This window comes from Clupea harengus, chromosome 9 (assembly GCF_900700415.2).
Source record: "Clupea harengus chromosome 9, Ch_v2.0.2, whole genome shotgun sequence".
NCBI classification, from domain to species: Eukaryota; Metazoa; Chordata; class Actinopteri; order Clupeiformes; family Clupeidae; genus Clupea; species Clupea harengus.
In genome coordinates this window covers 1,637,812-1,655,446 of record NC_045160.1, presented here as the reverse complement: position 1 = coordinate 1,655,446, position 17,635 = coordinate 1,637,812, and the positions used below count along the sequence as shown (strand labels likewise).

Below are 17,635 nucleotides of genomic sequence, written 5' to 3'. Positions count from 1 at the left end.
TTATTGGCACCCCTTTCTTTAATATTTTGTGCAGCTTCCCTTTGGCAAGATAACAGCTCTGATTCTTCTCCTACAATGCGTGATGAAGTTGGTGAACACATTCCACCATACAGTATCTCTCCAGATCCTTCAGATTCCGAGGTCGACGCTTGTGGACTCTCCTCTTCAGCTCATCCCACAAATTTTCAATGGGGTTTAGGTCGGGGGACTGTGATGGCCATGGCAAAAACCTTTCTTCTGCGGTCGGTGAACCATTTTTGTGTAGATTTTGAGGGGTGGTTCGGATCATTGTCCTGCTGGAAGGTCCAGCCACAGCCCATTTTAAGCTTCCTGGCTGAGGCTGTTATGTTTTCATTTCATATCTGCTGGTATTTGATGGAGTCAATGTTAACATGTATCCTAACAAGATGTCCAGGGCCTTTGGAAGAAAAACAGCCCCACAACATCAAAGATCCGCCACCATACTTCACAGTGGGTATGAGGTGCTTTTCTGTATGGCTATCTTTCTGTCTATGCCAAACCCACTTTTGATGTTGGTTGCCAAACAGCTCTCTTTTGGTCTCATCTGACCAGATAACCCAGTCCCATTGAAAGTCCCAGTAACATTTGGCAAACTGTAGGCGCTTTAGTTTGTTGTTGATTGACAGCAGAGGCTTTTTTCTGGCAACCTTCCCAAACAACTTGTGGTGATGTAGGTGGCGTCTGATGGTAGTTTCGGAGACTTTCTGACCCCAAGACTCAACTAACTTCTGCAATTCTCCAGCTGTGATCCTTGAAGATTCTTTTGCCAGTCGATCCTTTCTCCTCACAGTGCGTGGGGTCAATGTACACACAAATCCTCTTCCAGGCTGATTCTTAACCTCTCCTGTTGCTCTAAACTTTTAAATTATTGCCATGATAGTGGAAATGGGTCATTTAAACAGTTTAGAGATTTTCTTCTATCCATTTCCTGATTTGTGCAGCTCGTCAAGGTGTTCTTGGGTCTTTCCCATAGTGATGAATGACTACGGGAATTTGGCCTGTGTGACCTCATAGTTATACTCCAGTGAAAATTGTGGCACACATGTTTTGGAGAAAAATATTTATTTAATGTTTAAAATTTAATTTTTTTTCAATAATTTTACTTCAATGAAAAGGTAAGATCTTTGTGAATATTTTGAGTGAAAGACCAAGAGAAAAAACAGCAAAGACATTTTTTTCATAGCCTTCGTTTACTCATATTATTATTACCCAATAATTCTGGAGGGCACTGTGTCAGTGTGACCTAACATAAAAAGCGTTTTCATATAGACAAGGAGTGTGGTGTAATGGATGTTCAATATATGTTCAGGCCCTGCATGCCATGGGCTGTCTTTAGGCTTACTTGCGTTAAAATTATAGATTTAGCTCCTAAAATTATAATTTACAGGTCTGGGCTAAGCCCCAAATTTGTTTGTGTTAGGTTAACTGTATTTGTTTCTGATATAAACATTTCAAAGTTTATAGTTCCGTGTATGTTTTTATCATAGAAGTGTGGTTGTACTTTTAGTCATAACATAATGTTATGCTTAATCAAGGATGAAGACTATTTCCTCATAGATGATGCCTCGTAGGTTTTTAGCGCTGGTGGGGCTCCACGTCGTTCAATAGGTGCCCATGTTTTAACAGTCCCGTCATCGCTACCTATGGGGCGGAGTTTAGAGTGGCTACACGAGGTTGAAGCTTGCGGTATACTGAGAGTAGTCATAATGGGATCTTTGAAAAGACTTTGAAAATAGTCTTCCAGTTGGATTATACTAACCTCAGAATTATCTGTTTGTCTTGAATACTGACGCTGCAGCATAATGCCACTGCAATAAATAAAATCAGAAGAGCGGATAAGGTAGGCTAAAGAGTATTACATATGCAATATATGACAAAGACGGTTTAAGGAAATTGTTATAGGCAAATAAAACATACCGCTGGTTATTAATTAAAGATATTGTCCCATCGTCTTTTACAGTTTGGTTTCTTGTACACGCGTTAAACCGCGGTGTAGTATTATTTCCGCTTCGAGTGAGCAATACCGCGCGCATGGGCTTGCCACATTTAGAACATAGGTTTAAACTTAGTGCAATTGTTAAAAATAACCTATTTAGAACAATTTAAATAACAAGCAATTCATCGTCGACGCTTGGATTAATTCAAATATCTGTTGGTTGTCGGTGTTGAAACGTTTGCTTCGAGTGAGCGCATCTGCATGCATTTCCTTTTATAGTCTAACATCACGTCTTGCAATACTCAGTGTAGTACCCAGTCATCCAGGAAATGCATGTGTCCCGACATCACCTAAGTGATTCTCTGTCATTACAGACTGCAGCTGACCTCCCACTGTATTTTGATGGGTCGATCCAACTCCTTCCACTTTTTGTAAATGTTACGCGCGTTTACAAAATGTTTTAATTGAACTTTAATGCAACAAACGCATCTTGGAGTTAGCCGGACCCCATATTTTACTTACAGTTTATGTTGTTAGGTAGGTTTGTTGAAGTCAACCCTAAACCGGAAACGGTTCGGTCTAATTAGCGGGAAAGTTTGCCATTTAGCTACTTGATCTATGTTTGGCACAAGTAATGGGTAAGTACGTTTCTTAGAGATAACGAGCATTTACAACTCTTCCATCAGAATGGTTGAAATTGTATAGGTTCTGAGCTGTTTGAACGAATATGATACCTACTCAAGTTTTATATCATCTGCCAGCCGGTTAACCTCCTCAATCTTCTCTAATCAATCAAAATTAAAAGGCGGGAACGTCTCTTATTGTCGAGATGGGTCGTTCTGTCACTCATTAATCGCATGTTTCTAGACACGATGTTTAAGGCTTGTTTTTTTTTTTTTTTCACTTCAGTATGATTTAGTTAAAGTTATCCAAATTTAGCAATACTGGGCTAATGAATGATGACCTCAATGCAAAACATGTATCCACCTGTAGCCAACTTATTTAAGAGTGAACTTTAATAGAGCGTGCTTATAATTTTAATAGTGACATAAAAACTAATTTAATTGTAAACGTGGTTTTTTTCTCTGTCGTAAAAAGCGCGTCTGTTTGTAGAACTGTCCATTTATACAGTAAGTATCGGCATTTCTATTAGTAGCCTACCTATCTTTCCCTCTCAAAAATGCCTCTTTAAAGTGACAAAGTGAACTACGGATTTTAACTCTCAGGTAACTCTGGTCGGTGTGCTCCCTGTGCATAAGTCAAGTGTGACTACACATGTGTTGGTCTGTTGGTAAGTCTCACACCTACGCTCTATGTATTTAGTGCCACAGGATAAGTTAAACCTGTTTGAGAGCACATTTAATTTAGTCAAACCCCAATACGAAAAAAAACAAAAACATTTTTGTCATCGTTCATGAAATCACTTTAACTCCCGCTGGCGTTCAATGTTTTTGATGCGTTTGTGGGAGTAGCTAGGGTTGTGTTTTGCTGATAACAATAGAGTAAGCTTATCTATTTTGATGTGCCCTTAATGCATAAGTTAAATGAAGACAGGTCTCTGTTTTCTAAGAAAGAGGCCTGTTATGTTCACATGCCTGTGTGTTGATGTTGGTGGTTAACTTGATTTGAAGGTCAAACCGAGCTATTTCGGTCTGAAACTTGCTCAAAGAAAAGCACTCAACCCAGAACTACACACACACACACACACACACGATTGTATTTCTGAGCAGGTTCCATTGTGCCATGGCAGGTGGTTCTGTTGAGTTGTGTACCCTTCAACATTCCAAACAAGGGCCAGATCAAGTAATATTAGCAACAGCAACACAGAGCACGTCCTGTTTCTCTGGTCACCTGCACAGGCTGTGGTGTGTGTGTGTGTGTGTGTGTGTGTGTGTGTGTGTGATATCTCTTTATTTCTGTGACCTCCCCACGCTGTCCTTCTGATACAATCGAAGTCCCTGCTTGCAGAACGGGGGTCATGGTGTCCTGTTATGGCCCTGTGAGTCATAGATCTAGGGCTGTGAATCCATAGCTGACATGCGAGAACATCAACAAACATCCACCAGCTTGTTTGCCTGGACTTCTTCGTAAGCCTGAGACCATCAGAGCTGAAAAGCCGCTGATCTCTCTGGGGGCAAACAGCAGTCCGTGCTTACCCCAAAACACTTCAGCTAGAAGAGTCTCAGGAAGTATTGCCATCAGCCTAGTAACTACATGAGTGCTTATTTGTGGGGGACCGGGCAGAAAGTGCAGGTCAGGCTCCAGATCTTTTCGAAGTCAAACTGACCCCTCCTTGACCATCTAGCTTTTTTTGTCCTCTATGAAAAAAAAGTCCGAGCCGGCTGGCTGGTACTACACTGGCTCACCCCAGAAGTCTGGACACTCATGAGGTGGGGGTCCATGTGACCAACTGCCTTTCCCAAATGACTCTCATTGACCGCTGCGTTACGCATTCAAACCCCTAGCCCTGATTGGTGCAAAAGAGGGCAGAGGCCCATTCCTTTCCCTACCCACCCACCTACTCTGGTTCTAACTCGGGGAGATTGGCACGAAGGTGCGTGTGAGGGGCTCCTCTTGGCCTGTACCTATTTTATGCTTTTGCCCTCCGGAGATTAGAGAATGTCATGTGTCCCCTTGCAGCAACCTCATTTTCAAACAGAGCAGTGTTTACACCGCTTTATTTGTTCCTCTGTTTTTTCTTCCCTCTCTTTCTCTTTCTCTCTCTCTCTCTCTCTCTGGGCCATTGTGGAGGTTAGTTCAGTCACAGTAGTGGTTAAGAGCTCCGTGGCAGTATGAGACCTGCCAGATGACTTCCAGCAGGGCCCCTTCAAGCTTCCTTGCTCTCTCTCTCCCTCTCTCTGTCTCTCTCTCTCTCCACTGTTGGCAAGCCTTCAGTGTCTTACAGTGAACTTGAAGAGCCTGTGGCTGAACTGTCGAGTGACACTTGTCTTGAGGCAAAAAAAACATTTCCTGATTTTATTTATTTTATTTACGGCATTTTGAGGTGTTTTTAAATGTTGTTATGTAACAGACAGGTGTTTTTGTTTTATGAAGTACTTCACATTTCTCCCAGTAAGGTCACATGGGTGTACCTGGCAAACTAGCAGCATGCCTTTCATTCATTGCTGCTGTTGAGAATCCAGTGAGCTCTGGCTAGCACCTCGTAGCAGTCCTGGAGGAAAATATTAGGGCCTGTTATGACTGTATTGCATTAGGTAACTATTCTCATATATTTTCTATATATGTAAGATATAACTTGCTTGACATTTTATAAATGGATTGGGTACATTGTTTCTTCTTTTTTTGTCAGTGTGTTAACTCTGTATGTGTGCTGTACCCCTTTCGAGATGTTACAAAACATATTCCATGAAGAGCTTATTTCATAGTTCAGAACAGGACTAAATTACCAGGGACCTTACTGTGCGTTGATAAATTGAGATTCTGAGATATGTTACATAGAGTTGTTACTTTTTAAAAACAGTCCAAAGGCTTTAGTTCAAACAATTTAGCCACGCTGTGGACTGACTATAGTCATTTAATTTGTGATTTCATATTTTTAAATGTGAAATCACAATAATTGCAATTTTCTTAACACTGCAGCACTCTCAAGAACAGGAATCGTATAAAGCATTGTATATAAGATGGGACGTGTGGCAAATCCGATGCTTTGTTCAGAACATAATGAGTGAATATACACTCTCATCTATCTGTACACTGATCCAATTATAGATGCACAACTTGTTCTGTAACTGAGACTAAAAGTAAATTACAGTTAAAAGAGCTTCAGGGAAAATGTATCATCAAAATGCCATCATATTTCCCATTAGAGCTGTGAGAAAAAAAATCACCATAGTATCACCATATCTTTTGGCACCATATTGTATTGATACAGCTGCAATAACACAATATTTACTTATCTAATGTTTTTATTTTTATTCTGATAACATTGCTTCTGAAGTCTAAAGTACTGCGTAAGACCTCGTTCTTCTCTTGCGTGACAGTGGAAATTTGAAAGGATAGGCAAGAACAAATCTACCTCGCCAAGATGGCTGCAGAGACTCCCAATATACAAAACAAAATATATATAGAAGAAATAAAGAAAGATAAAGATAAAAAAATCAAAGTAATATAGTATCGCCCAAATATTGTGATGGTATCGCATCATTACCTTTGGCCACTACCTACTTCTCAGTAATGTTTCTTCTTGGTGAATGCTTCTGCTTCTGCTTCTGGGAAGGTCACCAGAGTCTGAATTTCGATACCAGTTTTCAACTATCCTACATCCACTCTGGCAAAAAGACTCAGATTGAGCCGCATTTTGAGTTGAAGGATTTTCACTTTAATGCCTTTTTTGTGTGAAAGGGAACTTCACTGAATAGTGTTAAGTGGTGGCTCAAGGCTTATCGCCTTCTCTGAGTGCAAACGAATAAGTGAAATACAACTGTTGTATGTACACTATAGTCAAAGATGTGTATTTGTTTTATAGGTTTATATGTCGGTGATTAAGCCAAACAGCACTTTGTCACAACAGTTACTTAACACACATTAATTGTTTGGATGCCTTTTGCATTAGCTTGCATTTTTTTTCCATAATTGTTCTATTGGCTATATTTTATATTTCTACATGTAAAATGGATCCTCCTCGCTAATATTACATTCCTGTCGTTATCACATTGCCATGAAAATATACAACCGTCTTCGTCTTCTTGAATACAAACGCAGGTAATGCAGCTTTGTGTGGCAAGGCAAGTGTGTGGATTTGTCAGGCAGTATAGGGCTTGGACAGGGGGTGGGGTGGGGTGGTGTTGGTGTGTGGGGCGTGTGTCTGGTCATCACAGCTGCTGGGAAACGCTTGCCACGTGACTTGTCACTGTTTCTATTTGTGAGCTGGGGGTCTGAATGGTTTGTACTCACCGTGACTGTCGCACAGGCACTTGGACGCGTGCTTTTCAGAACACTTCACGTGAAAAGAAGCCGCTCGTCTTGGATATTACCTCAGTCCTTTGGGATTGTTCTTCGCCCACACATCTAAGTTGTTGTTGTTTACGTCTCAGTCAGATGGGAAGACTAGTGTTGGATATCTTTTGAGGATATCCAGGAATCTTTCTTTGCCTTGGCAAGAGGGAAGATCATTTTTATGTTTTGAAGGTTAGTTCACTTCGTCCCAGTTCCACTGATTTCATTAAAATGGTTCACATTCAAATTGCATTTGTTTCATACATTTTTAAAGATTTCAAATTGTTCTTGATAGTGATTTGATTATTTTTTTTGAGTATACTTGCCATAGGTCGGCAGTGGTGGGGGCTTGGAAGTATGATGTTAACAGGCGACATGTTTGATCATGCTGGGTGTGCAGTGAGCTTAAAGGGGGTCCCTGCTTTCGCAGGAGTTGATGGAAGCTCTGGAAATTGGAGTAGGCCTCCATTCTTGGACCTGAGCCCAGTTTTATTAAGGTCACACGGTACAGGAGCTGAAAGCAGTAGTCCTATCCAATGCCTTTCCCCTTCATTATTTATCTCCTCTGCGAACTTAATCTTCTGTACACGCGCAGAGGAATCTTATGTGTTCATTCAGTTAAACTGTAAACTGCAGATGCTAAAAAGGTTGTACTGTAAGGAGAAGCGATGATGACTTGGGAGTTCTCTAAATACAGGCACCCTTCTCCCCGGGTGTGTCAGGAGTACACCTATCATGTCAAGACCTCTCCTCTAGTAATGGTGGTTGCCGTGCGAGTTCCTTCCGAGCGCAGTTAATCATGTGCTCTCTTCCTCTCCCCATTCCAGGTTTGGTGAGCAGCTGAGGCACACAACTCAACTGCTGCTGCCACTGCTGCGGTGACTAAGGTTTAGAAGCATCCGAGAAGCCCCAGGGGTTCTACCCAGAGATTTGCGACCGGCTGATTTCTTACAGCGTAACTACAGCTGCAGCCTTGCCTTGCCATTGCCAAGTTTGGGGATAGGAGAGACTTTAAAACAGCACATACACACTGTGCACACACGCACACACACATATATAAAAGTACTCCCTCTGGTTGCTGATCAGTCAAGTTTTCCAGAAGTTTCAAGAGTTTTCCAGAGATCTCCCAGCTCACTGCAGCCCCTTACCTGGACTCTACACTTCCTAAACAGCCAGAGTTTCAGCAGCCATGTTTCTGAGCACGCTAAAGGACCTTGGGCGGCAGCTGCTGCGGGTGAAAGTGGTGGACTGTAGTGCCACCGAGTCGCGACTGGCACGCTGCCTCAACACCTTTGACCTGGTGGCCCTGGGCGTGGGCAGCACGCTGGGTGCCGGGGTGTACGTCCTGGCCGGCGCCGTGGCACGGGAGAACTCGGGCCCCGCCATCGTGCTGTCCTTCCTGATCGCCGCTCTGGCGTCCGTCATGGCGGGCCTTTGCTACGCCGAGTTTGGGGCGCGGGTGCCCAAGACCGGCTCGGCTTATCTGTACAGCTATGTGACTGTGGGGGAGCTTTGGGCCTTCATCACCGGCTGGAACCTCATCCTCTCTTACATCATCGGTAAGTTACTGTGTGTGTTTGTTACCTGTCAGTATTCACATGTTTAGCATTTCATCTTTATATCTTTAGAACTGAGCATTTCTATACATGTCAGAACCCGACAGAGATGCCACCATGCTGTAGATTTCAAATACCATTTTGGCCTATACCCGTTTGGCTAACACATATTTTTCTAAATCAGTTCAAATGTTTTGGTAAATGGCAATTGTAAATCTCAAACGTTTAGGAACATGTTCCAAATATACAAGCATGATTTTGCGTACACAGCTGAACATTTTCAGATAATATGATTCACCTAGTGTTTTTGTGCAGGGACATCTAGCGTGGCCCGAGCCTGGAGCGCTACGTTTGATGGCCTGATTGGGAACCACATTGAGAAGTTCTGTAAGCAGTACATGAATATGAAGGCTGAGGGAATACTGGCCGAGTATCCAGATATGTTCGCCGTACTTATCATCATCACTTTAACTGGTAGGGGGCCTTCCCTTAATATACTGTTGACTATATACTGAAATTATTTCACCATGCAATAACTTGTACAATGTTCTGATTTGAATGAAAAGATGGTACATTTTTAGCAATGTATAAAAACCCTTCAGATCAGTATGTACTGCTTAGTATGATGGGAATAGTATGCTGTAACTAGCACTAGTAGCATGGAGCCCCAGAAGTAGAGTGCTTGGTTTGAAAATGGATCTTACTTCCTATTACACGGTGAAGTAGCAGAGAATAGAAACTAAATGTAAGATTAACCTTTTTCAACTATTTACAACACAGTGAATCCATTAGATTTCGCACTTGTGTCATGACCGTGTGTTTGTTTGGTGTTAAGTGTTAAATTGTGTGCTTCCTGTCTGTTCCGCAGGTTTGCTTGCTTTTGGGGTAAAGGAGTCGGCCATGGTCAACAAGGTGTTCACCTGCGTCAACGTGCTGGTGCTGCTCTTTGTGGTCGTGTCAGGCCTGGTCAAGGGAACCTTGAAGAACTGGAACATTGATCCTGAAGAAGTACTCCATTATAATGGCAGTGGCACATATAATCTCAGGTGTGCTTACTTGACACATGGATTATCATCCTTAGTCTTTTTTTCCCATGCAGTTGACCGCTGTTAAAGAAAGTTTTGGCACATTTACCCAACATACCTCTGATAAAAGTGTGTGTGTGTGTGTGTGTGTGTGTGTGTGTGTGTGTGTGTGTGTGTGTGTGTGTGTGTGTGTGTGTGTGTGTGTGTGTGTGTGTGTGTGTGTGTGTGTGTGTGTGTGTGATCATCTCTTCCTTCTGGCCAGTGAGACATTGCCAACACCGGCGGAGGTTGGCGCAGGTGGCTTCATGCCTTTCGGGGTCAAAGGGGTCCTCTCTGGCGCTGCCACCTGCTTCTATGCCTTTGTGGGCTTCGACTGCATAGCCACTACTGGTAAGGTCACATTTCTGTCATTCAGCCGAGGTGTGTCCAAAATTCCTATTCTGTAGTGGAGGATCAGGTTTTTTCTTCATTGCTCCTTGGTTGGAAATTCATCATCATCATCGTTATCACACAGACATGAATATTAAATAATCCACATACAAATACAATACGATAAAAAATAAAGTCAGTAGTTTATCAGTATGATTAACAGTAATTTATCATCCTACAGTGTCTTAATCTGAGAAGATGATATTACATTATAATATATTATATTAAAAGCTGTAGGTAATACTGCCTTTCTTAACCCTTCTGTGGTACATTTAAATGTTACAATCTGTTGCTAAATACACATTTTCACCTTTCAAGTCATACAATAGATGAAATGCTTATTTCCAGTTTTAACACTACTGGAGTTTCTCCAGTGCCTAGCTTCACCAGTTCAGTTGCTAGAGCTGGCAGAGTTGATCTGATGCCTTAATCTGATGTTAGCTCTGTGTTTTGCTGGGCCACAGCCTATTTTGCGGTTGTTGTCCAGCGTACTCGTTCCGGCTTAAGTAAACACCCCACTCCCACCTGTGACTTTCTGACATGAGGTGACATTGACATGGCACTCTGAAGTTTACTGAAGTGTGTGTGTGTGTGTGTGTGTGACAGATTCAACATCTGTGTGTTTTTGTATAAATGTACTGTATGTTTCCTCAGTGTTCAAATATCTCTGTGTGTATGCTTGTGTGTGTGTGTGTGTTTTCAGGAGAGGAGGTGAAGAACCCACAGAGGGCCATCCCCATCGGTATCGTGGCCTCCCTGCTCATCTGTTTCCTGGCCTACTTCGGGGTGTCGGCCGCCCTCACCATGATGATGCCCTACTACCTGCTGGACAAGAACAGCCCTCTGCCTCTGGCCTTCACATACGTCGGCTGGAACGGTGCCACCTATGCGGTGGCCGTAGGGTCTCTGTGTGCCCTCTCCACCAGGTAAGCAGCTGGCCACTACCCCTCAGCTTTCAAGGCTAGACGCCACCAGTAGTGATGGTATTTGGAAACAAGTAGTGATGGTATTCGGACACCTGTAACTATGGTGTTTGGACACCTGTAGCTATGGTATTTGGTAAATCTGTAACTATGGTATTTGGACACCTGTAACTATGTAAATCTGTGCATGCAAATGTATACTCCTGTTACTTTAAAATCACTGGTTTGGAACTATACTGGTGGCCTTAGCTGACTTGAATCTGCATGTATAGAGTTGAACATGGTGTAGAATTGAAATGTGTATTCCTCTTTGTATCTGATAGTCCTTTAACATACCTCTGCATAATACTACTGGTAATGAGATGTTGGATATCAATGAGTAATGTGTTAATGAATTTGTGTTCTTTTCATTTTATAATTCGAATGGTTGCTTATTGTTTGAGTTTTGCTGCATGAAGTCTGTAGTCTTACTGACATTTAATCTCACCGTAGCTTTGCTGTATGCTGTAACACTTGGCTTCTCTCTCTCTCTCTCTCTCTCTCTCTCACTCTCTGTCTCTCTCTCTTCTGTCTCTCTCTCTCTCTCTCTCTCTCTCTCTCTCTGTCTTTCTCTCTCTCCCTCTCTCCCCAGTTTACTCGGCTCCATGTTCCCAATGCCCAGGGTGATCTGGGCCATGGCGGAGGATGGCCTGCTCTTTAAGTTTTTGGCTAATATCAGTCCCAGAACCAAAACCCCCATAATCGCTACGCTAACCTCTGGAACCGTGGCAGGTGAAGAGGCCACTCTTTCTCTTTAACATTTTAACCTCGTCCTTTAAATCCCGCAGGACTTTTCCCCCTCCCGCCTCAAAGCGTCCTCACTAGTGTACCTTGTGCCACAGGTCGTGCATTAAAACCCAAGTAGATGAGTTGTTGCCCTCCAAATAACCACATTCCCCTATTAACCGGAATGTTATTTCTCCCCGAATGAGGAGTTGTTCACCGAAGCGCATGCAGTGTGTTCAGAGAGCTGCAGACTTGAACCATAGTGACACAGTAATACCCATACTTACCTGAGCATTTTGTTGAGCTCTATGCTCAATGTTTGCCGCTCTACCTACTGATTACGCCTTGTGTATCCATATCAAAGGTGGCAGGTTGTGTGCGGATGCTAAGTCTTCCTTATCCTCCTCTTCCTCACCCTCCTCTTCCTCACCCTGTCCCTGTGCCTAGTCTCCTAGGCTCCATGTTCCCCCTGCCGCGCATTATCTATGCCATGGCGCGGGACGGCCTGCTCTTCTCGTTTCTGGCCAGAGTCAGCGAGAGAAAGACGCCCATGGTCGCCACCGCGGCGTCAGGGTTTATGTCCGGTAAGCACGGAGAAGGGGACCGATGGAGGAGAGGAGAGGGCAGAGGTCAGCCGTTCATGGAGGGATAATTAAGAGAGAAGAAAGTAGTGGCACCATTAGGAATCCATCTGTATCACAGTCAGGTCAGCCCAGACAACCGATAGGAGGAGAGCGGTGGGATAAAAGCTGACCCTGGAACAGGCCAGGCTCTCTCTAACTAGCACGGGTCAGATCTGATCCAGGGTCCCATCTAGGGACTGTCGGAGACAAACGGAGACAGGCATGCCTGCCCATCAGAGTTAGAACTGCTGGAGAAGACCTGAAGTTGGAGCATGAAAAGAGGGGGGAAATGACAGTAAAAAGTAACTTTTCCATCTGTCTCCGTCATGGTCGCCATCTACTCTAAGAGACCTGTCAGTAAGGCTAGCAGACCCTCAGCCTCAAATTAAACTGTTTTGAAAAGCTGGCCCAGAATGATAACCAGACAGGCAGCATTTTAGGAGTATTGTGTTGTATCTTCTCTAATCAGGCCCTGTAAGGTTTTTTTTTTTTTTTTCTCATGACCTGAATTACATACCCCCACCCTGTTAAGATATGGGAGTTTGTCCTTTTTTTTTAGGAAGAATTCATGTTTACTTATACTGTTATCTGTATTATGACGTGTCAGATGATTAAATCCACTATCATATTAATAAAGGCTAGGCAAAAAGCCAAAAAATTAATTAAATAAATAAATAAATAAAATCATTGATATTATACAATAGTTATTGTTTGTGGCTTCAAATCTGGTGCAGTGCATACAGGGCTTATTTCCAAGCCTTCCTTTCTCTTTGCCTGCAGCTATCATGGCGTTCCTGTTTGACCTGAAGGCCCTGGTGGACCTCATGTCCATTGGCACTCTGTTGGCGTACACGTTGGTGGCAGCCTGTGTCCTGGTGCTCAGGTAACAAAAACATCAACACCTCTCTCTTCTTCTCTTTCTCTCTTTCTTTCCCACTCTTGCCCGTTTATTTACAATCCCTCTAATCAAGCTGCCATAGTAACACGTGTACTATGATGTAATGACACAGGTGTAAGAAAGCATACACTTTGAAAGGAGCCAGCCATGCAGCCTCAATCTATTGACCGCCTTTTGTTTAGTGCCATAGCGCCAGGTTTTTTTTTTTTTTTTTTTTTTTTTGTAAAAACAAGATGCAAATACAGATTTGTATTAGAGCATTCTAACCATAGTCACTGTGCCTGCCTGTAAATCCTAGTAGGAAAGTTTGTTGGACCCAGATGTCTTGATCTGGCCTTGTGGCTGATTAGAACTCTTCTCTCCCCTGCAGGTACCAGCCAAATCAGCCCAGCTGTGTTCTGCCCTACCAGGCTGCTTCCCAGGAAGAGGCAGAGATGGAGGCCGACTCCAACATGGAGTCCAACTCGGGGTTCCTGCCTGCGCAGGAACGCTTCTGTATGCAGAACGTTCTCTTTCCAAAGAACACGGAACCGTCTCGTCTCTCCGGCTCTGTGGTTAACATCGCCACCAGTGTGCTAGGTTAGAGGCCTTAAACAGCTGTTTATGAATAGTCTCTCACACACACACACTCTCCCTCTAACACACACACACACACACTTTCCACCTATGTACATTTCAATAGGCCCTCCTCTCACCATCCTTTGTTCTCTCCCCCGTGCAGGCCTCCTGGTGTGTGTGTTCTGTGTGGTTGCTGCCCAGGAAACCGTGCTGGCAATCTGGTCCCTGCTGCTCCTCGTAGTCCTGGCAGTGGTGTGTCTGCTCATCACCGTGGTGATTGGAAGACAACCACAGAGCAAAACCAAGCTCTCCTTTAAGGTTTGTTCAGCTAAGTGTGTGGCTGTGTGTGTGTGTGTGTGTGTGTGTGTGTGTGTGTGTGTGTGTGTGTGTGTGTGTGTGTGTGTGTGTGTGTGTGTGTGTGTGTGTGTGTGTGTGTGTGTGTGTGTGTGTGTGTGTGTGTGTGTGTGTGTGTGTGATAAAGCTATGTCTAATACCCTCGCCACACACTCATATTTGTATTATACTGTGTATATATATATTAAGGCCAGCTTTAATTTTCATAGCAATCAATCAAGTGCATATCAGCGCATTATTATGTTATGCACTGTTCTGTATTTAGACAGCGATGTCAAACCTCATTCACCCATCACCCACCTCAGTCACCACATTTGCCAGTAAACATACTCCACCAACCAGGAATATGTTTTTGTCATGAAATCTCACTGGAAATAATACAGGGGGTGGCAGCACATTGGATAGTCGCCTAAGACTGCAAGCAGAGCACAAAACCGTTGGACAAACAGTCTCAGAGCTGATAAGAATAAGAGAGCACCTGCTCATTGGGACTAAACACAGCATAACTGCTGGGTCAGGTTAAGTGAGCGCATTAGCGAGGCTGAAGGCGTTATCAGGAACAGGCTGGATTTGATTAGAAGCCTCTTGTTTGGTCCTCACTCCCTTCACACTATTGACAACACCAAAGGCTGCCTCTGAGAGTGTATGTGTGTGTCTATCTCCTTCGGCAGGTGCCCCTTTTGCCTGTCCTGCCCGTCGTCAGCATGTTCATCAACGTCTACCTCATGATGCAGCTGGGCCGCGGCACCTGGATTAGGTTCGTCATCTGGATGATTCTGGGTGAGTTGTGTGATTTGGAGCGTGTGCGCTGTATCGGAAAATACAAGTGCATGCTTTGCATAGTTGACATTGCCCTGGGAATGTTTTGGACAACCTACAAGAGAATCAAACAGAAACATCTGGGCTGGAAACACAATCTTCTAATAACTTAAACTATATAATTATAAACTTAAATTTGTATATCTTGACTTTGCATAATACTTTTGTCAGTTTCTTGTTATTCCTTTTGTAATCACATCATGGTCAGATGTAGTCATTCTAACAGGCTGTTATCTGTTTCTCACACTGAAGTATTACTCCTCTCCCTCTCTCTCCCCACCTAGGATTCATTATTTACTTTGGCTACGGCATTTGGAACAGCACAGAAGCTGCCCTGGCAAAGTCCAATGCAACCGCTGATATCACGAGCTTCAAGGACCTGATGAACGGCCATGCCACGACTCCAGAGAAGACGGCCTTTCTCGGCAAAGGAGCTGACGCTCAAGGCGAAGAAGAAGAAGAAGATAGCGATCCTTAAATACTTCAGGCTGTGTTACGTCATCCTGCCGGACTGGTATGTTGTGTAAAGTAAAGGGATACCAGATTAGCCGCCAGGTTAACCTGCACCATCATACCATGACACCTTGTTAGCTTTTCCTTTCCCCCACTCAGTGTCAAGAGCAATTGGAATTAACACAAGCCAGCACAAAAGGACATTTGAACAGTAACGCTTCATAGCAGTCTCTGCCGCTGGGAACGGATATTCTTATTGTCATCGCAGCTGAAAAGGGCCCAGGTTTCAGAGGGGTCTACTTAGCGCTGTCCACAGTCCATCGCTGTGACTTACCATCAGAGTATAACTTATGACCTGTGAGACAACAAAGAGCTGACCAGCATTGTAGAACCGATAAGTGCATAGTTAAATGCACCCCCTTCAGGGACAACTGCTGCTCTAGAATAAGTATAATAATTACAATAGTTAGAGCACAGTGCTCTAGAAGTAAGTTAAAGGTGCAGTTGCAGTATGTAGGAATTTGGGTGATCTATTAGCAGCAACAGACTATGGTACTCGTTACTGTTTTCATTACTGTATAATCACCTGTAATTACGAATCAGGTTTTCTTTAGCTTAGAATATCTACATAGGGAGCGGGTCCTCTTCCATGGAGTGCGCCTTGTTGCGCCACCATGTTCATACAGTAGCTCAGAATGGAGAAACCCACACACTGGCACTAGAGAGGGCCTTTCGGGTTTTTCATGGCACCTGACGACCACCGTAGCTTCTCCTACATGCTTGGAAAGGGAGAGGTATTCAGTTGGTTGCAATATGCAGCCTCACCACTAGATGCCTCAAAATACTACATACCGTACCCTCAGAAAATATATACCATTTTGACTATTACATTTGTATTACATATAGAGTAAATCCCAATATTGTCAAAATTGAAGACGCCCCTTCACAGATACATACACCTTTTGGTTTCCCTACAGCCCTACAACCCTGAGGTGCATTGTTACAAGGACCTGCAGGATAGAAGTGTTGAAGTTACGCAGGTTTTTTTTACTTTTATACTGTGGCCACAGTGACAGATCATCTAACCACCATTGCTGCCCTCTAGTGGTGCTCATGTATATAACAGCGAGAGTGGACCTTTGGAGCCCTCTATATTTTGTAAAGTTTCAGAATTGTTACTTATGGTGAATGGTTTAACCTAGAACCATGATCCTATTTTGTAATACACAAATGGAAGGCTTTATCATTGTCTCTAGCAGTATTTCCATGTTTGTCCTTCCCATGATAACACACGAAAATATCCATGTGAAGCAGATGGATTTTTAGTATAAATGTACCTAAGTGACCGTGCTCTCGGACATCTGAGTTCTAAACTGTGCCTCCACCTACTGGTGTTGCTGATGCATCTTCCCAACTAGAGTATTTGATTCCATGAATTCAAGAGTTCTAGTGCAATCGCCATGTCCTATACATTGAGAGAATGTACCAAGTTTATAGGGATGTCTTATTGTCATTAATGCACAATGGAGAATTGAAAAATGGATTCATGTTTATACAGATATGTATTCCTGTGTATATCACCTAAATTATTTTGATTAATTTTAAAGTTTGTATAAGTTTTTCAGTTGGGTTGAGAGCCAGCCAGTCATTCACTCTGAGAGCCTGGACCTAGAAAATAATATTATTTGGTACCTGACAGAAGGACCTTGGTCGCCCATACATAGATACTACTGTGGTTCAGCTGCTAGCCTTCACAGGGTTATTTCAAAGAAGCAAGATCTATATAATTGTGAGGTCAAGGTACTTTCTGGCATTCTGTGATACCCTTCCAACACTTGCTACAGTTTTCTCTTGGAAGTGTTGTAAATGTATATGATGTGTGTGTATGTGCTGCCTGTGCTGTCTGTATCTTGCCTCAGCTTTACCTTTGCACTTATGGTGAACCTGGAGATTTGTGTGGCCAATCTGTCCTAGTGACAAGGTCAAGTTTCCGGCCATTTGATTGATTGTTGCCCAGCTGTGCCTTCATTTTCTTTTAGTTTGTTGTCAAGCCGAGTTGTGATTTTTATTTAAATTTTTTTCTTACTGTTCTACAAGAGTCACATCTTTGCATGGCAAAGAGTTGTATTAGTCTCAGTAATACTCTTTACAACATGCTTGAATTGGTTGTTAGCATCTGAATGCTTTTTTTCTCTCTGACAAGCGAAATTACACTGGGACCTTAGGGTCAAGAACACAGAGAGAGTATGTATGTGTGTGTGTGTGTGTGTGTGTGTGTGTGTGTGTGTGTGGATGCACGCTTGTGTGTGTGTGTGTGCG

At 43.2% G+C, this 17,635-nt stretch overlaps 1 protein-coding gene across 5 annotated transcripts; it reads left to right on the top strand.

Annotated features, from left to right (window-relative positions):
• The first annotated feature begins 1,645 nt into the window (after positions 1-1,645).
• LOC105903209 (high affinity cationic amino acid transporter 1-like) lies at positions 1,646-17,506 on the top strand. 5 transcript variants are annotated; one of them, XM_031573013.2, is made up of 12 exons: positions 1,646-1,861; positions 7,741-8,472; positions 8,785-8,943; positions 9,338-9,515; positions 9,757-9,884; positions 10,627-10,849; positions 11,478-11,617; positions 13,015-13,117; positions 13,503-13,711; positions 13,854-14,008; positions 14,716-14,824; positions 15,148-17,506. In XM_031573013.2, exons 2-12 carry the CDS (start codon positions 8,103-8,105, stop codon positions 15,339-15,341), a joined length of 1,968 nt encoding a protein of 655 aa, XP_031428873.1. In that variant the 5' UTR covers positions 1,646-1,861; positions 7,741-8,102; the 3' UTR covers positions 15,342-17,506. The 5 variants fall into 5 exon arrangements, with proteins under 5 accessions (XP_031428873.1, XP_031428875.1, XP_031428874.1 ...); XM_031573015.2 differs by lacking the exon at positions 1,646-1,861 and adding an exon at positions 2,301-2,595; XM_031573014.2 differs by lacking the exon at positions 1,646-1,861 and adding an exon at positions 5,070-5,172.
• Positions 17,507-17,635: the final 129 nt, after the last annotated feature.

What these genes read in the sequence shown, in the direction of transcription:
- LOC105903209 (XM_031573013.2), top strand. Translation starts at nt 8,103, where the DNA reads ATGTTTCTGAGCACGCTAAAGGACCTTGGGCGGCAGCTGCTGCGGGTG. An exon ending in TATCATCATCACTTTAACTG is followed by an intron (nt 8,944 to 9,337) that starts GTAGGGGGCCTT and finishes TCTGTTCCGCAG; the next exon opens with GTTTGCTTGCTTTTGGGGTA. An exon ending in GCCTGTGTCCTGGTGCTCAG is followed by an intron (nt 13,118 to 13,502) that starts GTAACAAAAACA and finishes TCTCCCCTGCAG; the next exon opens with GTACCAGCCAAATCAGCCCA.